Here is a 24710-nt window from a genome sequence, read left to right on the forward strand (position 1 = left end):
CTGCTCTCTCTAAAAATCAATGGAAAAAATTTTCTCACTCATTGGGTGAGGACTTTAAAAATTAAAAAGAAATAAAAGCAAGATTTATTATATAGCATCATTTCTTTTAAAAATATTTATTTATTTATTTATTTATTTATTTATTTATTTCAGAGAGGATGGGAGAAGGGGAAAGAAATAGAAATATCAGTGATGAGAGAGAATCATTCATCGGCTGCCTCCTGCACACCCCACACTGGGGATCGAGCCCACAACCCAGGCATGTGCCCTGACCGGGACTCAAACTCTGACCTCCTGGCTCCTAGGTCAATGCTCAACCACTGAGCCATGCCAGCTGGGTACCCTTCCCTTTACTTGTCAATGGACGATCCACATTTAGGCTACTTGAGAGCTGGTGTGTCTGATCACGTGATCCCCTGTCACAGGCCCCAGCAGAGGTTTATGTCCTGGTTCCCCATCTACATCTCTCGCTGTGCCGAGCACCACTGTACACCAGCCAGCAGTGGTACACGGCCTCATCCTCAGGCTGGGCCCCTGCGAGGGTCAGGGCAGCTTTGCCCCCTCGGATGGAGCCTGAGAACCGGGCTGGCGTCCAGGAGTGTCTGTTGTTCGTGTTATAAATCAGTGTCCTGGGAGCCTGGTCAGGCTTCTGCTGGAACCAGTACGGATAGTGACCATCGGTGACAGCCCCTGTGCTGGAGCCACAGGTGAGAGTGACTGTCCCTCCCGAGGACACGGTCGCTGAGGGCTCCTGGGTGACCACAGCCTGAGACCTGGACTCTGAAACCAAAAGCAGACACCTGTCAGGGATAAGGAACAAAGGCAGAGGGACCCCTCCAGTGGCTGGTATGGGGGTCTGTATTCACCTAGGCAGTGAGTGAGGAAGAGGAGGAGGAGGAGAGGGGTGCAGGCCATGGTGCAGACGTTAGAAGGGCCCCCTGGCTCTGAGCTGGGGCTGGCCTCTCTGCTGACTCTTTATCTCCTACTGAGCTGCTGTGTGAAGGGGTGTGTTGGAGGCTCGCCTTATGCAAATCTGAGCCTGCCACCACTGACGTCCACCACCCAGGTCCTCAGCCCTGGGAGCAGCTACACAGCCAGCGGGTAAGCCAGGGGTGGGTGGAGGTTGTGCGTCTACCCTGTGGGAGGAAACAGCTGCTCTAAGCTGTTATACAGGCCAGGGAGCAACCCTTCATCGTCCATTGAATTGGAGCCACTTGAAGTTCAAGGCCGCTGAGAAGATCCATAGTGCCCCCTGGCGGCCTTCTTGGGCTGAGAGTGTGTGGTGTCCTCTCAGTTATGAAATTAACTGCTGACTTACTTGTTAGCATCGCAGCTGTTGTTTCCCAGGCCATCCTGCATCCATTGCTTGTCTCCTCTTGGCTCATTCCTGTTCGTACATCTTCCTCCGGTTGTTGTTGAAATCCTACCCCAGGGTCAGTGTCAGTGTTACAAGGCCTTCATGTCTTATCGGAGTGTTTTGCATGACTCAAGGAATGATTTCATGGCCAACTGACGCTGTTGACATTATTTATTTTGAGCCTTACATGGAATAGACAGCTGGTTTTAGTCAGAATTATTTACTTTAGAGCAGTGGTCGGCAAACTGCGGCTCGCGAGCCACATGCGGCTCTTTGACCCCTTGAGTGTGGCTCTTCCACAAAATACCATGTGCGGGCGGGCGCGCACGTACAGTGCGATTGAAACTTCGTGGCCCATGCGCAGAAGTCGGTATTTTGTGGAAGAGCCACACTCAAGGGGCCAAAGAGCCGCATGTGGCTCGCGAGCCGCAGTTTGCCGAAGACTGCTTTAGAGAATTAAAAGAAAAAGACCAAAGACAGAGGGTTAAATGTTTTACGGCCAAACGGGTGGAGACTAAAGTCATCTGTGTGAATGGTCAACACGACCAAGTCCCCCCAGAAAACCTCTGGGCGCCGAGCTTGGGTGAACTCTCCTGGTGGGCAGTACTCCGTGCAGAGTGTGGCACCTGGATGCCAGGAGGCGTTCGCATTGTCCGTGACCTACCCCACTGGGCGGAGACGGGGGACGCTGGCACTTGGAATTCTTTCGGGCCCTCCTCGCGGGCCTCTTCCTTTGCCTGGTTTCCATCTGAAGGTCTGTATTTTAAATGTCAAGCTTCAGCGGAGGTTCATTGTACCCATGAAAAGTAGGCATAAGGTGAGCATTATTTTTTATATTTTTATTTAGAGATGACTACCTGGAAAATACAAACGCTCCAAGATTGAATGTGGAAGGTTTTACAGCCAGACCTGGGATCTAGTTCAACAGGTGTTAGTGAGTAAATTCGGGAGAAGGAAATGAGATGGGCTTACTTCAGCTTTTTATTTTGGAGTGATTTTAGATGCACAGAAATGTTGCAAAGATAGTACACATATCCTTCACCAAATCTCCCCTGATGTTAACAACTTACACAACCACGGTAAATATTAAGATGATCAAAACTCACTTACAATTGATAACCCAAATAATAGTCCTATGGTTATTAAGGAAACTTAGTTGGTAGGTAAAATGCCGTCCAGAAATGAAAACTTCATGCTAAGCTTATTTTATTTCTGAATTCTACCAAACTTTTATTTAAATATATATATATTTGTTTCAGAGAGGAAATGATAGGGAGAGAGAGAGACAGAAATATCAATGATGAGAGAGAATCATTGATCGGCTGCCTCCTGCACGCCCCACATTAGGGATTGAGCCTGAAACCCAGGCATGTGCCTTGACCAGGAATTGAACCATGACCTCCTGGTTCATAGGTCGAGGTTCAACCACTGAGCCACACCAGCAATTTGGGCCTTCCTTGGCTTGCAGCTGCGTCACCCAGTCTCCGCCTCCATCTCCTCAAAGTGCTCCCCGTGTCTTCATGGGGCTTCTTGCTATCAGGACTCCAGCCACATGGCATTAGGAGGCCACCCCACTCCAGCATGGCCTCATCTTCACTAATTACATCGGCATCGACCCTGTGTTCTTATCTTTTTTCCCCCTGACCCTGTTTCCAAATAAGGTGACATTCTTAGGTCCTGAGGAGTATAACTTTAACATATCTTTTTGGGGGTGGGAGACACAATTTAACCAAGAACATTAGGGAAGAAGAATCATTTAAAAATGTTTATACATTTTATTTTATTTTATTTTATTTTATTTTATTTTATTTACTTTATTTTATTTTACATTCACCCAAGGATATTTTTCCATTGATTTTCAGAGAGAGTGGAAGAGAGAGAGAAAGACCGAGAGAACTTTTGATGTGAGAGAAACACATTGATTGGTTGACTCCTGCATACGCCCCGACCAGGGTCCAGGCCGGGGAGGAGCCTGCAACCCAGGTACGTGCCCTTGACCTAATCAAACCTGGACTCTTTGGTCCACAGGCCGACTATCCACTGAGCCAAACTGGCTACGGATGTATACTTTTCAATATATTTTAAATATATGCAATATAGTTATTAAGTGCATTATATTACAATAAAACAACTTCAGAAACATATGAGAGGAGGGTTTCTTTCCTTTGCTCGTAGCTGGCAATGAACATTGGAGATGCTTTTATCTGGAAGAAATGTGTTTGACCTTAGTCCTTAGTTCTGATCCAGCAGATATTGTTTCTTCTATAAAATAAAATAAATGAATTCTGCTTTTTGTACCTTAGTTGCTCATCTCTTTTCCCTCCACTTTAGGGTTAAAACAGGAATGGAATCAATTCAGACCCTTCCCCTCACCTTCTCTCTACGGATGGTCAATGTTTAAGCTCCCCTGAGAGCTCAGATGTCTGTTACGTGATGCCAGTATCACAGGACCATGTTTGTACCCACACTCAGCCAAGCTCAGGTTTATGTCCTGGTTCCCCATCAGGGTCACTCACTGTGGTGAGCACCACTGAAGTGTAACCAGCAGTAGTACTCGGCCTCGTCCTCAGGCTGCGCCCCTGAGAGGGTCAGGGCAGCTTTGCCCCCTTGGATGGAGCCTGAGAACCGGGCCGGCGTCCAGGAGTATTTCTTGTTTGTGTTATAAATGAGTGTCCTGGGGATCTGGCCAGGCTTCTGCTGGATCCAGTACGGGTAGAGACCATCAGTGACAGCCCCTGTGCTGGAGCCACAGGTGAGAGTGACTGTCCCTCCGGGGGACACGGTCGCTGAGGGCTCCTGAGTCACCACAGCCTGAGACCTGGACCCTGAAATAGAAGCAGACACATGTCAGGGATAAGGAACAGAAGCCGAGGGGCCCCTCCACAGGCTGGTCTCTGAAATGGCCCTGAACCTGGGCAGAGAGCGAGGAGGAGGAGGAGGGCAGTCCAGCTCATGGTGGAGGCTTTCCAAGGTGCCTTGGTCTCTTGCAGGTGCTGGTCTCGGGTGTCCCTTTATCTCCTCCCGGCCTCCTGGGCACAGGGGGTGTTTGCTGGTCATTATGCAAATGTGAGCCCACAGGACCCTCCAGTTCTGGGTCCTGGGCCCCGTTTGAAGCTTCACTGTGAGGAGGAGGCTGTGGAGGCTGTGGGCTCTGAGTCTGTCCCTTGAGGGGAAGCACCTGCTGTCACCTCACACCCAGGCCACGGGCACGGGCGCAGGGCCCACTCAATTAGAACCATGTGAGTTGGCTTCAGGCCTTGCAGCTCTGAGAAGAGCCACAGCGCCCCCTGGTGACGTCCTGTAGAAATTACGCATGGTGCTTGGAACTCTGCAGCAGGAATGGTAATAACCCTTTTTCCTTTCAACAATCAAGGGCTCTGTGATCTTCCTGAGGCCACTCCCCAGGCAGGAGAATGAGCAGGTGCCATCTCTGATGCTGGGGTTGACCCGTTATTTCCTCAGGTTACTCAGGACCTGTACAAAAGTAAATGACACGCTACTGTCCCAGACCTTAAAGGAACCTGCTTGTTGGCTTTCCCTCTGTCTGCCTGGCCGCTGGGTTAATTTCTGGTGCATGAGCATTTGGAGCAAAGTTTGTGGCTTAAAGTTCCCCAGAAAGCCCGTCAGTTCCTACCTGGTCATGATTGCACTTGGTGATTCCACTTGGTGAAATTCTTGGTCATTGTTGTTTCTGTGGTTGTTGTGAGGGCCCCTCCCCCCCCACCCCGTTAGAGTCCCAGCCCCCAGGGGACATCCTAGCTCTTTCCCTCTACCTTTGCCAGGAGATGATAATGATGGCAGGGAAAAGTGTCTTGTGTTCTTTGATTACTTCTGTATGTTATCATTTTTTAAAATTTAATTATATTTTTATTGATTTCAGAGAGGAAAAGAGAGGGAGAGAGAGAGAGAGAATCATCAATGATGAGAGAAAAGCATTCATTGGCTGCCTCCTGCACACCCCACACTGGGGATCGAGCCCTAAACCCAGGCATGTGCCGTAACAGGGAATCGAACCATGACCTCCTGGTTCATAGGTCAATGCTCAACCACTGAGCCAGGGTGGCTGGGTCTCATGTATTCTTGAATATTACATTGGCAATACAAGGGTTGACATAAAAAGAATATTAATATGAATGAAACTCTACCCCTTTTTAGAGTTTTTTCTCCATTATGCAGTTTAAAAGTCCACATTTTCTATTCTCTAATCTTCGCTGGTCTTTTCAAGTATATTTGTTAAGAGCTCCCTGGATTTAATGGGAATTGGATTTATAAGGTTTAGGTCCAAATCAATTAATATTTATCATGTATCATCCCAACAACAAGAACAAAACACGAAGAGGGGAGAAGGAGAGGTCATGGGTGTGACATTCCACATTTGAGTGAAATGTTACGGTGTTTGTGTTTCTCTGTCTGACCTACTTTACTCAGCACAATCCCCTCTAGGTCCCTGTGGGCACCTGGGTGCTTCCACAGCGCAGCCATTGTCAGTGACGCTGCAGGGCGCACAGGGTGCATGCATTTCTTTACATCAGTGTTTGGGTTTCTTCACATAAATACCAGATGTGGCATCGCTGGGTAATGAGGCAGGTTGGCCTGTAGTTTTTTAAGGCCCCTCCATACAGATTTCTAGAGTCACGGCACCATCTGCATTCCCACCAACAGTGCATGAGGGTTCACTCTTCCTCACATCTTTGTCAGCACTTGTTGTTTGTGGATTTGATGACAGCCATTCTGAGGATGCGAGGTGGCATTGCATTGTGGGTTTAATTTACATTTCTGTGATGGTCAGTGATGTTGAGTATCTTTTCCTCTGTCTGTTGGCCTCTGTGTGTTCTGTTTGGAGAAGTCTGTTCAGGTCCTCTGCCCATGTTTTAATTGGATTGTTTTGTGGGTTTGCTTTCTCTTCTTGGTGTTGAGTTGTGTGAGCTCTTTATAAATGTGGGACATGGACCCCTTCATGGGATGATCATTGGTGAATATCTACTTCCACTCAGTAGGTTGCCGTTTGTTTTGTTGATGGTTTCCTTTGCTGTGCAACAAGCTCTTTCCTTTGATGTAGTCCCTTTGGTTTATTTTTCCTTTTGCTTTCCGGTCTGAGGAGATGCATTAGAGAAAATGTTGGTAAGATTAATGTCAGAGATTTTAGAACCTATATATTTTCCAGAGTTTTATGGTTTGGAGGCTTACATTTCAGTCTTTCATGCATTTTGAGTTTATTCTTTGATGTGGAGGAAGGAAGGTAACAATGGAAGGAGAGGAGCTTCTCCAGCATTCATCTGGAACCTCCTCCTGGAGAGCGTGTGGACGGAGAGATTCTGGGACAACAACACGTTTCTAATTCAGTGGGTCTAGCATGGGAATTGCATTTCTGACAACTACATGTAATGCTACATTTCAAGGCCAAAATAAACATTAACTTTGTCTCCACAGTCAAATTTATGAATGATGATATCTTGTTATTGCTCTTTAAATTAGGGGAGACTTATACGTATTGCTTATATTTCTGAGTCTCACTGTAGGTTTATACAGTTGGGAGCTGAGCCGTCCCTGTAACTATGGGCAGAGAGGAAGAGGGAAAACCCATTCTTGCAGGAGTTACATGACGAGATGGACCAGTCCTGGGAAAAACTGAGGAGGCACATGACCTCATGAATCCCTGGACAGGAGAATGGAGCCAGGGAGCCCCCTTCCCATGGTGTGTGGCCATTTCGACATTCAGGCTTTTTCTGCATCAAAGGCTGAGCCAGTCTAAGCCCATGAGGAGGTTTTGGTTGCACTTCCCTGTGGGTTTACATCACTGTGTGAATGCCACTACCCAGGTACAGAGCACAGTAATAGTCAGCCTCGTCCTCAGGCTGGGCCCCCGAGATGGTGAGGGCGGCTTTGTTCCCAGAGATGGAGCCAGAGAAGCGATCAGGGACCCCAGAGGGGCGGTTGTTTGTGTTGTAGATGAGCATGCGGGGAGGCTTGCCTGGGGTCTGCTGGTACCAGCTGGGGTAGTTACCACTAGAGACGGCCCCAGAGCTGAGGCCACAGGTGAGTGTGACTGTCCCTCCTGGAGGTACTGACATTGACGGCTCCTGGGTCACCACAGTCTGAGAATCCACCCCTGAAACCAACAGGAGAGAGACAGGTGTTATGAGGGACCAAGGTCACCCTGAGACCCTGCTGTTCCGTGTCCCCCAAGGATGCAGAGGCCCTTCCTCTGACCTGAGCTGTGCGCCAGGAGCTGGAGCAGAAGCACCGTCCAGACCATGGTGGGGACACTCACAGGATGCGGCTCCTCAGGCTCCTGGGCTGCGGTGGGGAGACCTGGGCCTTTTCATGCCTCCCTCACCCATTAGGGGAGAAGGTGCCTCATGCAAATCAGCTTCCCCTCTAGTCCTGCCCCAGGGGCACCCTGTTGTCCCCTGGGAGATCTGGAAAGGGGCAGATGCTGGGCCCTCACACAGACCAATAGACTCCACATTAACTGAGATGCTGAGGGAGGGGGTTGATTCTGTCACCAAGTCAGTGCCCTGGAGTCCTGGTGACCTGAGTCCTCACTTCCTTCCCCGGAGGGTGTGAGGCTGAAGGATGAGGTGGGAGTGTCCGCCCCTTCCTGGCCCCAGCAATCTAGTTCTTCTCAAACAGAACCCATTTTCAGGAACACTGCTTCCTTCGTCAGTGAAACCCCTCCTTGTCTTCTTTGGAGGATCTTAGCAGACAGTCCTCCCTCCAGCAGTGAGTCCTCTGTCCAGCCGTGTTAGTCCCTATACTAGGAAAAGAGAACTGGGGACCAGGGTTGGGGGTCCAGACACAGACATTTTGGGTAGCCAGGAAGGGGTGGCCACTCTCTTTTGTCCTAAGAAGCCATCAGTTATATGATTTACCTTCCAATTAAACAGGGATTTGAGGAGAAAATGTCCCAGTGTCACCATGATATTATGAGAAACCGTTTAACCTCTGATATAACAAATTAGGAGCATGTAGCTAATGATCAGAAATGAGATCAGCATTGTGGTGAGCGAGTCCTTGTGAAATCAAGAACAGTATAGAAGTCCCTTTCCCTGAGGGGCAGGAAGAATGGGAGGGATGGAGACATGTAAGGGGATGAGCAGGGGATGACATGTCTCCAGTCGTTGGGGAAGGTGATACACACACTGGCGTCCATCAGAGGGTAAATGACACTGTGATTTATGGTGTTTATTTTGGAATCACTAGCCAATCATCTATGCATTAAAACTGGCATAGTCAATTCAATTTTCTCATAGGTCATGTTTCTTCAAGTAAAATATTTTTTGTGGTGTGATTGCATCTCTCTGCCTGTGAATGAGGCCTGGACAATGACTTCATGAGGGAGGGGTGGGATAGGAGACAAGTGTGGGTATCAGAGCTGAGGGCTCTTGGGGCTCCTGGGCCCAGGTGCAGGGAAGTCACACTTGAGTGAGGACCTGCCTGCCCAAGTGTGCAGGGGCCAGTAGAGTGTGTTCCCAGCTGCCTGGCCCAGAGCCCTGAGCTCTCAGTCCCAGTGCACCAGCGCCCCCTGCTGGTCCCAGAGCACCTGTCCTCCAGCCCATTTCCTCCACCCAGGCCTCCTGGGAGGGCTCTGTGATCTCCCTGAGGCCACTCCCCAGGCAGGAGGATGAGCAGGTCCCACCCCTGATGCTGGGGTTCACCCGTTATTTCCTCAGGTTCCTCGGGACCCGCACTAAAGTAAATGACACGCTGCGGTCCCAGACCTTAAGGAACCTGCTTGTTGGCTTTCCCTCTGTCTGCCTGGCCGCTGGGTTAATTTCTGGTGCATGAGCATTTGGAGCAAAGATGGACACTTAATGTTCCCCAGAAAGCCTGTCAGTTCCTACCTGGTCTTGATTCCCCTTGGTGATCCTTTAGGGTGAAATATGTGGTTGTTGTTGTTGTCTCTGTGGCTGTTGTGAGGGGCTCCTGTCAGAGTCCCAGCCCTCAGGGGACTTGTCTTGGCTTTTTCCCTCTGCCTTCGCCAGGAGAATATGACGATGTTGGGGAACAAGTGTCTTCTATTCTTTGGTGACTTCTGCAGGTTCTCATTTATTCTGGAACGATATATAGGCAATACTTCCATTCAGCTCTTGAGCTATTTAAGATGTGTTTCTCTAGTTTTGTCATTATTTTCAGACAAGGTTTGACATACAAAGTGTGTTAATATGCATGAAACTCTACCCCGCTGTGGAGTTCTCTTCTCCCTCATGGGATGTAGAAGTCCTCACTTTCTGTTCTCCAATCTTTTTGGCCTTAAGTATATGTGTGAGGATATCCATGGATTGAATGGGAATTGGGTCTAAGGTTTAGAACCAAATCAACTAACCTTGATCACAATCATCCCAACAACAACAGCAGAACGCAGAGAGGAAAGAGGGAGAGGCTTCAGGATAAACTGGAGGAAGTGCGCCTCCTCTGAGAGCCCTGTCCTTCCTGGGGAGGGGCCCGGAGCCTGGAGATCACACGCTCCTCACAGTGTAATTTCCAGGAAGAAACACCCAGATTCCTCAGGTGTCAGGGGTCAGAGAATGAACATCCAGGCCAAGGCAGGGAGCAGGGGACACACAGGGCCTGGGTGAGGTCACCTCGGTCTCCCAGGCCACATAAGCGGACCTCTGCTTTAAAAAAAAAAAAAAAAAAAACAACAACAAAAAGTTTTTATTCTTTAACTCTAGTTCACATTTAATATTATGCTGTATTGTTGTCACATGCACAGCATAGGGTTGCACAATCCTGTGCTTTACAAAGTGTCCCTGTTACCTGGGCCCACCTGGCACCTCACAGGGTGGTCACAAGGCTATTGTCTGGCTTCCCTGTGCTGTGCGTTCACTTTCCCGTCCCTGTTTGGGAAGCAGCAATTAGTACTTTATCCCTCCGACTTTTTCATTCAGTCTCCTGACCCCCTGCCTTCAGGAAACTATCTGTTCAGACTCAATTTACTTTGCTTATTTATTTGTCCTTGACATTCCTCATTTGAGTGAAATGTTATGGTGTTGTGTTTCTCTGTCTGACCTACTTTACTCAGCACCATCCCCTCTAGGTCCCTGTGGGCACCTGGGTGCTTCCACAGCGTGGCCATTGTCAGTGACGCTGCAGGGAGCACGGGGCGCATGCAGTTCTTCACGTCAGCGTTTGGGTTTCTTCACATAAATACCAGAGGTGGCATCGCTGGGTAATGAGGCAGGTTGGCCTGTAGTTTTTTAAGGCCCCTCCATACAGCTTTCTAGAGTGACGGCGCCATCTGCATTCCCACCAACAGTGCATGAGGATTCGCTTTTCTACACATCTTTGCCAACAATTGCTGTTTGTGGATTTGATGACAGCCATTGTGAGGATGCGAGGTGGCATTGCATTGTGGGTTTAATTTACATTTCTGTGATGGTCAGTGATGTTGAGTATCTTTTCCTCTGTCTGTTGGCCTCTGTGTGTTCTGTTTGGAGAAGTCTGTTCAGGTCCTCTGCCCACGTTTTAATTGGATTGTTTTGTGGGTTTGCTTTCTCTTCTTGGTGTGGAGTTGCGTGAGCTCTTTATAAATGTGGGACATGGACCCCTTCATGGGATGATCATTGGTGAATATCTGCTTCCACTCAGTAGGTTGTCTTTTTGTTTAGTTGGTGGTTTCCTTCATTTTGCAAAAAGCTCTTTACTTTGATGTAGTCCCTTTGGTTTATTCTTCCTTTTGCTTTCCATGTCTGAGGAGATGCATTAGAGAAAATGTTAAGATTAATGTCAGAGATTTTCGTGCCTACATTGTTTTGGGAGTTTATGGTTTTGAGTCTTACATTTCAGTCTTTAATCCATTTTGAAATTATCATTTGATGTGGAGGAAGGAAGGTAACAATGGAAGGAGAGGTGCTTCTCCAGCATTCATGTTGAACCTCCTCCTGGAAGCTTATGGGCATAGAGTTTCTGGGACAAGAACAGAGTCCCTGACTCAGTGGATCTATCAATGAATTGCCTTTCTAACAACCCGAGCTAATGCCCCCATTTCAAGGCCAAAATGAATATCAACGTTGTCTCCACAGTGGAATTCATGACTGAGGCTGTGTCGTCAATGCTCTTTGAGTCAGAGGAGACTTACACCTCACAGTGGGGTCTCTGGCTCTCACTGTAGGCTGATCCAGTTGGGAGCTGAGCCCTTGCCTGCAACTATGGGCGGAGACGAAGAGGGAAAGCCCGTTCTTGCTGGAGTCTCATGAAGAGATTGACACGTCCTGGGAGAGACTGAGGAGGCACATGACCACGATCCTAGAAACAAAATGGGACCAGGGAGCCCCCTTCCCATGGTGTGTTGGCCATTTCCAACCTCAGTCTTTTTCTGCATCAAAAGCCGAGCCAGTCTGAGCGCATGAGAAGGTTTTGGTTGCACTTCCCTGTGGGTTTACATCACCGTGTAAACGTAACTACCCATGTACAGAGCACAGTAATAGTCGGCTTCATCCTCAGGCTGGGCCCCCGAGATGGTGAGGGCGGCCTTGTTCCCAGAGATGGAGCCAGAGAAGCGGTCAGGGACCCCAGAGGGGCGGTTGTTTGTTTGGTAGATGAGCATGCCTGGAGGCTTGCCTGGGGTCTGCTGGTACCAGCTGGGGTAGTTACCACTAGAGACGGCCCCAGAGCTGAGGCCACAGGTGAGTGTGACTGTTCCTCCTGGAGATACTGACACTGACGGCTCCTGGGTCACCACAGTCTGAGAATCCACCCCTGAAACCAACAGGAGAGAGACAGGTGTTAGGAGAGACAAAGGTCACCCTGAGACCCTGCTGTTCCGTGTCCCCCAAGGATGCAGAGGCCCTTCCTCTGACCTGAGCTGTGCGCCAGGAGCTGGAGCAGAAGCACTGTCCAGACCATGGTGGGGACACTCACAGGATGCGGCTCCTCAGGCTCCTGGGCTGCAGGGGGGAGTCCTGGGCCTTTTCATGCCTCCCTCACCCATTAGGGGAGAAGGGCCTCATGCAAATCAGCTTCCTCTCTAGTCCTGCCCCAGGGGCACCCTGCTGTCCCCTGGGGGATCTTGAAAGGGGCAGATGCTGGTCCCCCACACAGACCAATAGCCTCCACATTAACTGAGACGCTGAGGGAGGGGGTTGATGTCTTTCACCAAGTCAGTGCCCTGGTGTCCTGGTGACCTGAGTCCTAACTTCCTTCTCTGGAGGGTCTGAGGCTGAAGGGTGAGGTGGGAGTATCCGCCCCTCCTCCCCCAGCACTTTAGTTCTTCCCAAATCCAACCCCATTCCCAGGAACATTGTTTCCCTCCTCAGGGAAACCCCTCCTTGTCTTTGGAGGATCTTAGCAGTCAGCCCTCCCTCTAGCGGTGAGTCCTCTGTGCAGCCATGTCAGTCCCTGTACCAGGAACAAAGATCTGGGGACCATGGTTGGGTGTGCTGATACAGACTGTTGCCCTGTCAAGCAGGGGTGCCCACTCGCTTTTGTCCCAAGAAGCCATCAGTTATGTGGTGTACTTTCCAATTAAATAGGGTTTTGAGGATAAAATGTCACCATGATATTGTGAGAAACCTATTAACGTCTGACATAACAAAATAGGAGCATGTGTGTCATGATCAGAAATGAGATCAACACTGAGTGTGAGCAAGTCGGTGTGAACATCACAGAACAGTTTACAGTCCCTTTCCCTGAGGTGGGGGAAGAATGGGAGGGATGGAGAAATATAAGGGGATGAGCAGGGACAACATGTCTGCAGTCGTTGGGGAAGGTAATACACACACTGGCTTCCATCAGAGGGATAATGACACTGTGATTTATGGTGTTTATGTTGGAATCACTAGCCAATCATCTACGTATTAAACTGGCATGGTCAATTCAATTTTCCATAGGTCACAATTCTTCCACAAAATTACCTTTTTTGTGTGATTGCTTCTCTCTCTTTGTCTGTGAATGACGCTTGGACAACGACTCCATGAGGGAGGGGTGGGATATGAGACAAGTGTGGCTGTCAGTGCTGAGGGCTCTTGGGGCTCCTGGGCCCAGGTGCAGGGAAGTCACACTTGAGTGAGGACCTGCCTGCCCAAGTGTGCAGGGGCCAGTAGAGTGTGTTCCCAGCTGCCTGGCCCCCAGCCCTGAGCTCTCAGTCCCAGTGCACCAGCGCCCCCTGCTGGTCCCAGATCACATGTCCTCCAGCCCATTTCCTCCACCCAGGCCTCCTGGGAGGGCTCTGTGATCTCCCTGAGGCCACTCCCCAGGCAGGAGGATGAGCAGGTCCCACCCCTGATGCTGGGGTTCACCCGTTATTTCCTCAGGTTCCTCGGGACCCGCACTAAAGTAAATGACACGCTGCGGTCCCAGACCTTAAAGGAACCTGCTTGTTGGCTTTCCCTCTGTCTGCCTGGCCGCTGGGTTAATTTCTGGTGCATGAGCATTTGGAGCAAAGTTTGAGGCTTAAGGTTCCCCAGAAAGCCTGTCAGTTCCTACCTGGTCATGATTCCACTTGGTCATCCTTTCAGGGTGAAATTCTTGGTTTTTGCTGTTGCTGTTGTCTCTGTATTGGTTGTGACATTCTGGGCCCTCATGGGCATGTCTGGGCTTTTTGCCTCTGCCTTTGCCTGGCGACTATAATGACATGAAGGGAGACATGTCTGTGTTCCAGATTAGTCCTGTAGCTTCTCCTTTATCCTTGAACGTTATACTGACAATACCTTCTTTTGGCTCTTGAGGGGTTAAAATGCATTTGTCTAGTGCCGTAATGTTTTTACAGTGCACGGGGTGACATAAAATGAAATATGACTCAGTTATAAAAACAACAACATTGAATCTTATGACACTGTGGATGGACCTAGAGCTCTGATGGTGAACCTATGACGCGCGTGTGAGTGGTGACACGCGAACTCATTTTTTTGGTTGATTTTTCTTTGTTAAATGGCATTTAAATCTATACAATCAATATCAAAAATATAAATCTTGCCGAAACCGGTTTGGCTCAGTAGATAGAGCGTCCGCCTGTGGACTGGGGGGTCCCGGGTTCAATTCCGGCCAAGGGCATGTACCTGGGTTGCGGGCCCATCCCCAGTAGGAGATGTGCAGGAGGCAGCTGATCGATGTTTCTCTCTCATCGATGTTTCTGACTATCTCTCTCCCTTCCTCTCTGTAAAAAATCAATAAAATACATTTAAAAATATATATATATATATAAATCTTGCCCTAGCCTGTTTGGCTCAGTGGATAGAGCGTCGGCCTGCAGACTCAAGGGTCCCAGGCTCAATTCCGGTCAAGGGCATGTACCTTGGTTGGGGGCACATCCCCAGTGGGGAGTGTGCAGGAGGCAGCTGATCAACATTTCTCTCTCATCAATGTTTCTAACTCTCTATCCCACTCCTTTCCTCTCTGTAAAAAATCAATAAAATATATTTAAAAAAAGAATTATCTCTTGAAAAAAGGAAAGAAATATTTTTTAAAAATATATAAACCTTACTATGGTTGCAAATATCAAAAAATTTCTATATGTGACATGGCACCAGAGTTAAGTTAGGGTTTTTCAAAATGCTGACACGCCGAGCTCAAAAGGTTCGCCATCACTACTCTATGCTGGACCTACATGCCTGGGCTATTTTATAACCAATTTATACCTCTTACTCCCTTCAACGTCTTCACTCACTCCTCCATCACCCCTTTCCTCTGGCAAACATCACTCTGTCTCTGAATCTATGAGTCTGTTTATTTTGTTCATTGATTTCTTTTGTTCTTTAGGTTCCACATGGGGGTGGAATCATCTGGTGTTTGTTTTTCTCCCTCTGACTTACTTTACTTTGCCTAATACCCTCAGGTCCATCCACGGTGTCATAGGCTTTCATTGTTGTTTTTCTATAACCGGGTAAAGTTCCACTATATAGAGGTACCAGCTCTTTCCATCCGCCTTTCTCCTGACGGGCACTGAGTCGCTCCCATAGCTTGGCCATTGGAAAGAAGGCTGCAGGGAGCATGGGGTGCATGAACTCCTTCCAATCAGTGCTTCCGGTTCCTTCAGAAATACACCCAGATGTGGAGTCACTGGGTCATGGGCAGTCTTCCTTGGAATTTGGTTGTTGTTGCTAATCCTCACCTGAGGGTATTTTTTCTACTGATTTTCATGGAGAGGGGAAGAGAGGAACAGCCATTTTCACCCTCGCTCTTTCCTTCTGCATTTCAGGCTAAGCCAGTCTGAGCCCATGAGCAGGTTTTGGTTGCACTTCCCTGTGGGTTTACATCACCGTGTAAGTATCAGTACTACCACCGAAGTACAGAGAACAGTAGTACTCAGCCTCGTCCTCAGACTGGACCCCCGAGATGGTGAGGGTGGCTTTGTTCCCAGAGATGGAGCCAGAGAAGCGGGCAGGGACCCCAGAGGGGCGGTTGTTTGTGTAGTAGATGAGCTGGCGTGGAGGCTTGCCTGGGGTCTGCTGTAACCAGCTAAGGTTGTTACCACTAGAGATGGCCCCAGAGCTGAGGCCACAGGTGAGTGTGACTGTCCCTCCTGGGTATGCTGACATTGATGGCTCCTGGGTCACCACAGTCTGAGAAAATGCCCCTGAAACCAACAGGAGAGAGACAGGTGTTATGAGGGACCAAGGTCACCCTGAGACCCTGCTGTTCTGTGCCCCCCAAGGATGCAGAGGCCCTTCCTCTGACCTGAGCTGTGTGCCAGGAGCTGGAGCAGAAGCACCGTCCAGACCATGGTGGGGACACTCACAGGATGTGGCTCCTCAGGCTCCTGGGCTGCATGGGGGAGTCCTGGGCCTTTTCATGCTTCCCTCACCCATTAGGGGAGAAGGGCCTCATGCAAATCAGCTTCCCCTCTAGTCCTGCCCCAGGGTCACCCTGCTGTTCCCTGGGGGTTTATTGAAAGGGGCAGATGCTGCGACCTCACCAGTGACTACAAGGTGACTCAGACACTGAAGGAGGAAACCTGACTTCTGTCACCAAATCAGTGCCCCCACGACCATGGTCAGCTCAATCCTAAATTTGTTTTCTAGAAATGACTGTGGGCGACATGACCGGATAACTGTGTTTACCTCCGGGGCCCAGCAATCTAGTTCATCCCAAATCTGACCCCATTTCTGGGAAAATGCTCTTCCTTCTTCAGTGACTGCCCTGCCTGTCTTATGTGAAGGAGCTTAGCAGGCAGGTCTCTCTCCTACAGGGAGTCAGGCCCCGGGGAAATCATAGCGCTGGTGTCTGGGGAGTGAAGGGTCAGGGTCTCCCCCTGACACAGTCCCGAATGAGTATCACCGGGGAGTAGACCAAGGCTGAGTGTGCGACACACAGGGCTGCACTGCCCACATGATTGCAACTCGCCTGTGTCCTAGGAAGCCAACAGTTAAATGCAGTAGGTTCATTGTAACACAGTGGTTCTCAACCTTCTGGCCCTTTATTTTATTTTTTTGTTTTTTTGTTTTTTTTTTTTAATATTTTATTGATTTTTTACAGAGAGGAAGGGAGAAAGATAGAGAGTTAGAAACATCGATGAGAGAGAAACATCGATCAGCTGCCTCCTGCACATCCCCCACTGGGGATATGCCCGCAACCCAGGTACATGCCCTTGATTGGAAACGAACCCAGGACCCTTCAGTCCGCAGGCCGACGCTCTATCCACTGAGCCAAACCGGTTTCGGCAACCTTCTGGCCCTTTAAATACAGTTCCTCATGTTGTGACCCAGCCATAAAATTATTTTCTCTGCTACTTCATAACTGTAATGCTGCTACTGTGATGAATCATAATGTAAATATCTGATATGCAGGATGGTCTTAGGCAACCCCTGTGAATGGGTCATTTGACCGCCAAAGGGGTCGCGACCCACAGGTTGAGAACTGCTGCTTTAGGGTGAAATTCATGGTTGTTGTTGTTGTCTCTATGGCTGTTGTGAGGGGCTCCTTTCAGAGTCCCAGCCCCCAGGGGACTTGTCTTGGCTTTTTCCCTCTGCCTTCGCCAGGAGAATACAACGATGTCAGGGAGCAAGTGTCTTCTGTTCTTTGGTGACTTCTGCAGGTTCTCATTTACTCTGGAACATTACACTGCCCATACCTGCTTTGGGCTCTTGAGCTATTTAGGTTGTGTTTCTCTAGTTTTGTCATTATGTTCAGGACAAGGTTTGACATAAAACTGTGTTAATGTTCATGAACTCTACCCCGCTGTGGAGTTCTCTTCTCCCTCATGGGATGTAGAAGTCCTCACTTTCTGTTCGCCAGTCTTTTTGGCCTTAAGTGTATTTGTTAGGATACCCATGGATTGAATGGGAATTCGGTTTCTAAGGTTTAGGGCCAAATCAACTAACCTTGATCACAATCATCCCAACAACAGCAGCAGAACGCAGAGAGGAAAGAGGGAGAGGCCTCGGGATAAACTGGAGGAAGTGCGCCTCCTCTGAGAGCCCTGTCCTTCCTGGGGAGGGGCCCGGAGCCTGGAGATCACAGGCTCCTCACAGTGTGATTTCCAGGAAGAAACACCCAGATTCCTCAGGTGTCAGGGGTCAGAGAATAAACATCCAGGCCAAGGCAGGGAGCAGGGGACACACAGGGCCTGGGTGAGGTCACCTCGGTCTCCCAGGCCACATAAGCGGACCTCTGCTTTAAAAAAAACACACACACTTTTATTCTTTATCTCTAGTTCACATTTAATATGATGTTGTATCGGTGTCACGTGCACAGCATAGGGGTTGCACAATCCTGTGCTTTACAAAGTGTCCCTGGTGCCTGGGCCCCGCTGGCACCGCACAGGGCTATCACAAGGCTATTGTCTGGCTTCCCTGTGCTGTGCGTTCACTTTCCCGTCCCTGTTTGGGAAGCAGCAATTAGTACTTTATCCCTCCGACCTTTTCACTCGGTCTCCTGACCCCCTGCCGGCAAGAAACCATTAGTTTGTACTCTGAGTCCACACCAATTTTTTTTGTTTGTTTATTTTGGTCTTTACGTTCCACAGATGAGTGAAATCATCTGGTGTTTGTGTTTCTCCGTCTGACTTACTTTACTCAGCATAATACTCCATATTCCATCCATGGTGCCATAGGTTTCAGTGCTGTTTTTATAACTGCGTAATATTCCATTGTTTACATGGACCACCATTTCTATCCACCCCTCTCTTGTTGGGCACCTGGGTTGCTTCTATACCTTCGCCATTGTAAATAATGCTGCAGTTAACATAGGGCTCATGCATTTATTTAATATAGTGTTTTGGGGTTTCTTCAGATAAAAACCAGATGTGGAATCTCTGGGTAATGAGGCAGGTTGGCCTGCAATTTTTTAAGGCCCCTCCATACAGCTTTCTAGAGTGACGGCACCAAACCTGCATTCCCACCAACAGTGCATGAGGGTTCGCTTTTCTTCACATCTTTGCCAACACTTGTTGTTTGTGGATTTGATGACAGCCATTCTGAGGATGCGAGGTGGCATTGCATTGTGGGTTTAATTCACATTTCTGTGATGGTCAGTGACGTTGAGTATCTTTTCCTCTGTCTGTTGGCCTCTGTGTGTTCTGTTTGGAGAAGTCTATTCAGGTCCTCTGCCATTTTTTAATTGGATTGTTTTGTGGATTTAGTTTCTCATCTTGGTGTTGAGTTGTGTGAGCTCTTTATAAATGTGGGACATGGACCCCTTTATGGGATGATCATTGGTGCATATCTACTTCCATTATATCACCGGAGGCTGTCTTTTTGTTTTGTTGATGGTTTCCTTTGCTGTGAAAAAAACTCTTTACTTTGATGTAGTCCGTTTGGTTTATTTTTCCTTTTGCTTTCTTTGTCTGAGTTGAATTAGAGAAAATGTTGGTAAGATTAATGTCAGAGATTTTAGTGCCTACGTTTTTTTTGGAGTTTTATCGTTTTGAGTCATACATGTCAGTCTTTCATGCATTTTGAGTTCATTATTTGATGTGGAGGAAGGAAGGTAACAATGGAAAACGAGGAGCTTCTCCAGCATTCCTGTTGAGCCTTTTACTGGAGAGCTTGTGGACAGAGAGATTCTGGGGCAACAACACATTCCTGTCTCAGTGGGTCTATCATGGGAATTGCATTTCTAACAAGCGCCAGGTAATGCGCCATTTCAAGGCCAAACTAAACATTTACTTTGTCTCCACAGTCGAACTCATAAATGAGGATATCTTGTGATTGCTCTTTAAGTTAGGGAAGTCTTATAGGTACTGATAAGATCTCTGAGTCTCATGTAGGTTGATCCACTTGGGACCTGACCTCATCCCTGTAACTATGGGCAGAGAGGAAGAGGGAAAGCCCATTCTTGCAGGAGTCACATGACAAGATGGACCCGCCCTGGGAGAGTAGGAGGAGGGACATGACAAAAATTCCTGGACAGGAAAATGGAGTCATGGAACATGTCCTCTTCCCATGGTGTGTGGCCATTTCCACCCTCGCTCTTCTTTCTGCATCTCAGGCTGAGTCAGTCTGAGCCCATGAGGAGGTTTTGGTTGCACTTCCCTGTGGGTTTACATCACTGTGTAAACATCACTACCCACGTACAAATTACAGTAATAGTCGGCTTCATCCTCAGGCTGGGCTCCTGAGATGGTGAGGGCAGCTTTGTTCCCAGAGATGGAGCCAGAGAAGCGATCAGGGACGCCATCAAAGCGGCTGTCTGTGCTGTAGATGAGCAGGCGGGGAGGCTTGCCTGGGGTCTGCTGGTGCCAGCTGGGGTAGTTACTAGTAGAGACGGCCCCAGAGCTGAGGCCACAGGTGAGTGTGACTGTCCCTCCTGGAGATACTGACATTGATGGCTCCTGGGTCACCACAGTCTGAGAATCCACCCCTGAAACCAACAGGAGAGAGACAGGTGTTATGAGGGACGAAGGTCACCCTGAGACCCTGCTGTTCCGTGTCCCCCAAGGATGCAGAGGCCCTTCCTCTGACCTGAGCTGTGCGCCAGGAGCTGGAGCAGAAGCACCATCCAAACCATGGTGGGGACACTCACAGGATGCGGCTCCTCAGGCTCCTGGGCTGCAGGGGTGAGTCCTGGGCCTTTTCATGCCTCCCACACCCATTAGGGGAGAAGGTGCCTCATGCAAATCAGCTTCCCCTCTAGTCCTGCCCCAGGGTCACCCTCATGTCCCCTGAGGGATCTTGAAAGAGGCAGATGCTGGGCCCTCACACAGACCAATAGACTCCACATTAACTGAGACGCTGAGGGAGGGGGTTGATGTCTTTCACCAAGTCAGTGCCCTGGTGACCTGGTGACCTGAGTCCTCACTTCCTTTCCTGGAAGGTGTGAGGCTGAAAGATGAGGTGGGAGTGTCCACCTCCTCCTGGCCCCAGCGATCTAGTTATTCCAAAACCCACCCCACCCCTGGGAACACTACTTCCTTCCTCAGGAAAGCCCTCCTTGTCTTCCTAGGAGGATCTTAGTAGTCAGTCCTTCCTCCAGCAGTGAGTCCTCTGTCCATCTGTCCTAGTCCCTGAACCCGGAGACCAGGGTTGGGGGTTCTGACGCAGAGAGCTGCGCCTCCAGGCAGGGGTGGCCACGCTCTTTTGTCCTAGGAAGCCATCAGTTATATGATGGACCTTCCAAATAAATAGGGTTTAGAGGAGAAAATGTCACAGTGTCACCAGGTTATTGTGAGAACCGATTACCATCTGATAAAACAGAATAGAGCATGTAGCTCACGATCAGAAATGAGTGAGTCGGTGTGAACATCACAGAGCAGTTTACAGTCCCTTTCCCTGAGGGGCAGGAAGAATGGGAGGGATGGAAACATGTAAGGGGATGAGCAGGGGACAACATGTCTCCAGTCGTTGGGGAAGGTGATACACATGGCATTCATCAGAGGGGAAATGACACTGATTTATGGTATTTATGTTGGAATCACTAGCCAATCATCTATGCATTAACACTGGCATGGTCAATTTAATTTTCCATAGGTCACAATTCTTCCACCAAAATTACTTTTTGTTGTGTGATTGCTTCTCTCTCTTTTCCTGTGAATGAGACCTGGACAACGACTCCATGAGGGCGGGGTGGGATAGGAGACAAGTGTGGGGTCAGAGCTGAGGGCTCATGTGCCTCCTGGGCCCAGGTGCAGGGAAGTCACACTTGAGTGAGGACCTGCCTGCCCAAGTGTACAGGGGCCAGTAGAGTGTGTTCCCAGCTGCCTGGCCCAGAGCCCTGAGCTCTCAGTCCCAGTGCACCAGCGCCCCCTGCTGGTCCCAGAGCACCTGTCCTCCAGCCCATTTCCTCCACCCAGGCCTCCTGGGAGGGCTCTGTGATCTCCCTGAGGCCACTCCCCAGGCAGGAGGATGAGCAGGTCCCACCACTGATGCTGCGGTTCACCCGTTATTTTCTCAGGTTCCATGGGACCTGCACTAAAGTAAATGACACGCTGCTGTCCCAGACCTAAAGGAACCCTGATAGTTAACTTTCCCTCTGTCTGCCTGGCCACTGGGTTAATTTCTGGTGCATGAGCATTTGGAGCAGCGTTTCTCAACCTGTGGGTCTCAACCCTTGGCCTAAGACCATCCTGCATATGAGATATTTACATTATGATTCATAACAGTAGCAACATTACAGTTATGAAGTAGCCAAGAAAATAATTTTATGGTTGGGTCAGAACATGAGGAACTCTATTTAAAGGGCCAGAAGGTTGAGAACCACTGATTTGGAACAAAGTTGAGGCTTAATGTTCCCCCAGAAAGCTCGTCAGTTCCTACCTGGTCATGATTCCACTTGTTGATTCTTCAGGGTGAAATTCATGGTTGTTGTTGTCTCCATGGCTGTTGTGAGGGGCTCCTGTCAGAGTCCCAGCCCCCAGGGGACTTGTCTTGGCTTTTCCCTCTGCCTTTGCCAGGAGAATATGACGATGTCGGGAACAAGTGTCTTGTGTCCCGTGGTGACTTCTGCAGGTTCTCATTTACTCGGGAACGTTACACTGGCGATACCTGCTTTCGGCGCTTGAGATGTTTAAGATGTTTTTGTCTTTTTTGTAATTGTTTTTAGTACAAGCGTTTGAAGCTACCCTTTTTAGAGCTTTTCACTCTATCATGGGGTTCAGAAGTCTTCACTTGCTGTTCTCTAATCTCATTGGCATTCTCAAATATATATGTTAAGAGCTCTTTGGATTTAATGGGAATTGGGTTTATAAGGTCTAGATCCAAATCAATTACCATTTATCACATATCATTCCAAAATCAACAACAAAACACAGAGAGAGGAAAAGGTGAGGTCATGGGAATAGAACGGGAGGGAGGGAGCCTGTGTCTGAGAGCCGTGTGCTTCCTGGGGAGGGGCCCAGAGCCGGGAGATCACACGCTCCTCACAGTGTAATTTCCAGAAAAAAGACACCTAGCTTCCCTCAGGTGTCAGGGTTCAGAGAATAAATATCTAGGCCAAGGCAGGGAGCAGGGGACACACAGGGCCTGGTATACGTCACCTCGGCCTCCCAGGCCCCATAAGCTGGGTCTCTACTTTTATAAAACCTTTTATTTTTTAACTTTAGTTTACATTTAATATTATTTTGTATCGGTGTCACGTGCACAGCATAGGGGTTGCAAGCAATCCTATGCTTTACAAAGTGTCCCTGGTACCTGGGCCCACCTGGCACCGCACAGGGTTGTCACAAGGCTATTGTCTGGCTTCCCTGTGCTGTGCGTTCACTTTCCCATCCCTGTTTGGGAAGCAGCAATTAGTACATTACTCCTCCAACATTTCCATTCAGTCTCCTGACCCCCTGCCCTCAGGAAACCATCAGTTTGTACTCTGAGTTCCTATCAATTTTCTTGGCTTATTTAATTTGTCCTTTACATTCCACATTTGAGTGAAATATGGTGTTTGTGTTTCTCTGTCTGACCTACTGTACTCAGCAACATCCCCTCTAGGTCCCTCTGGGCACCTGCTTGCTCCCATAGTGCGGCCATTGTCAGTGACGCTGCAGGGAACACAGGGTGCGTGCAGTTCTTCAAATCCTTGTTTTGGGGTTTTGCTGGGTAATGAGGCAGTTTGGCCTGTAATTTTTTTAAGGCCCCTCCATGCAGCTTTCTAGAGTGACCGCACCATCTGCATTCCCCCCAACAGTGCATGAGGGTTCACTCTTCTTCAGGTCTTTGCCAACACTTGTTGTTTGTGGATGTGATGACAGCCATTCTGAGGATGTGAGGGGGCATTGCATCGTGGGTTTAATTTACATTTCTGTGAGACCCAGTGACGTTGAGCATCTTTTCCTCTGTCTGTGGGCCTCTGTGTGCTCTTTATGAAGAAGTCTACTCAGGTCCTCTGCCCATGTTTTAATTGGACTGTTTTGTGGGTTTGCTTTCTTTTCCTGGTGTTGAGTTGTGTGAGCTCTTTATAAATGTGGGACATGGACCCCTTCATGAGATGGTCATTGGTGAATAACTTCCGCTCAGTAGGTTGTCTTTTGTTTTGTTGATGGTTTCCTTTGCTCTGCAAAAACTCTTTCGTTTATGAATCCCATTGGTTAATTTTTCCACTTGCTTTCCTTGCCTGAAGTGATATATTAGAAAAACATGTAGGTAAGATAACCTCCAGAGGTTGTAGAGCCTATATATATTTCTTTCAGAGTTTTATGGTTTTGAGTCTGACATTTCAGTCTTTCATGCATTTTGAGATTATTCTTTGACGTCGAGCAAGGACGGTTACCATAGAAGGAGAGGCGCTTCTCCAGCATTCATGTTAAACCACTTCCTGGAGAGCGTGTGGACGGAGAGATTCTGGGACAAACCCACGTCCTGACTCAGTGGGTCTACCAGGGGAATTGCATGTCTACCAAGCGCCCTTCCCATAGTGTGTTGGCCATTTCCACCTTCAGGCTTTTTCTGCATCAAAGGCTGAGCCAGTCTGAGCCCATGAGGAGGTTCTGGTTGCACTTCCCTGTGGGTTTACATCACTGTGACAATATAGCTACCCATGTGCAGAGCACAGTGATAGTGCACTTCGTCCTCGGGCTGGGCCCCCGAGATGGTAAGCACGGCTTTGTTCCCAGAGATGGAGCCAGAGAAGCGGTCAGGGATCCCAGAGGGGCGGCTGCTTGTGCTGTGGATTAGCCTGCGTGGAGCCTGGCCTAGGGTCTGCTGTAACCAGGTCGGGTGGTGACTTGTAGAGACTGACCCAGAGCTAAGGCCACAGGTGAGTGTGACTGTTCCTCCTAGAGATACGGACTTGGATGCCTCCTGGGTCACCACGGTCTGAGAATCCACCCCTGAAACCAACAGGAGAGAGACAGGTGTTATGAGGGACCAAGGTCACCCTGAGACCCTCCTGTTATGTGTCTCCCACCAAGGATGCAGAGGGCCTTTTTTTACCTGATATATAAGCCAGGAGCTGGAACAGAAGCACGGTCCAGACCATGGTGGGGACACACACAGGATGCGGCTCCTCAGGCTCCTGGGCTACAGTGGGGAGTCCTGGGCCTTTTCATGCC

General features: G+C 49.0%; 1 pseudogene and 6 gene segments (V, D, J or C); all 7 read right to left on the reverse strand.

The window, feature by feature from the left end:
• Nucleotides 1–419: 419 nt before the first annotated feature.
• On the reverse strand, nucleotides 420–933 carry LOC118661017. The segment is given in 2 exon segments: nucleotides 420–780; nucleotides 867–933. Coding segments are annotated over 2 exon segments (390 nt in total).
• Nucleotides 934–3865: 2932 nt separating this feature from the next.
• On the reverse strand, nucleotides 3866–4672 carry LOC118661014. The segment is given in 2 exon segments: nucleotides 3866–4182; nucleotides 4669–4672. Coding segments are annotated over 2 exon segments (321 nt in total).
• A 2474-nt stretch (nucleotides 4673–7146) lies between these two features.
• LOC118661020 lies at nucleotides 7147–7664 on the reverse strand. The segment is given in 2 exon segments: nucleotides 7147–7466; nucleotides 7568–7664. Coding segments are annotated over 2 exon segments (366 nt in total).
• Nucleotides 7665–11738: 4074 nt separating this feature from the next.
• Nucleotides 11739–12246, reverse strand: LOC118661019. The segment is given in 2 exon segments: nucleotides 11739–12058; nucleotides 12160–12246. Coding segments are annotated over 2 exon segments (366 nt in total).
• A 3186-nt stretch (nucleotides 12247–15432) lies between these two features.
• LOC118661015 lies at nucleotides 15433–17631 on the reverse strand (annotated as a pseudogene).
• A 2144-nt stretch (nucleotides 17632–19775) lies between these two features.
• On the reverse strand, nucleotides 19776–20268 carry LOC118661022. The segment is given in 2 exon segments: nucleotides 19776–20095; nucleotides 20197–20268. Coding segments are annotated over 2 exon segments (366 nt in total).
• Nucleotides 20269–24168: 3900 nt separating this feature from the next.
• On the reverse strand, nucleotides 24169–24658 carry LOC118661016. The segment is given in 2 exon segments: nucleotides 24169–24488; nucleotides 24592–24658. Coding segments are annotated over 2 exon segments (366 nt in total).
• Between the last annotated feature and the right edge of the window lie 52 nt (nucleotides 24659–24710).

This window comes from Myotis myotis, unplaced genomic scaffold (genome assembly GCF_014108235.1).
Source record: "Myotis myotis isolate mMyoMyo1 unplaced genomic scaffold, mMyoMyo1.p scaffold_m19_p_78, whole genome shotgun sequence".
Taxonomy (NCBI): Eukaryota; Metazoa; Chordata; class Mammalia; order Chiroptera; family Vespertilionidae; genus Myotis; species Myotis myotis.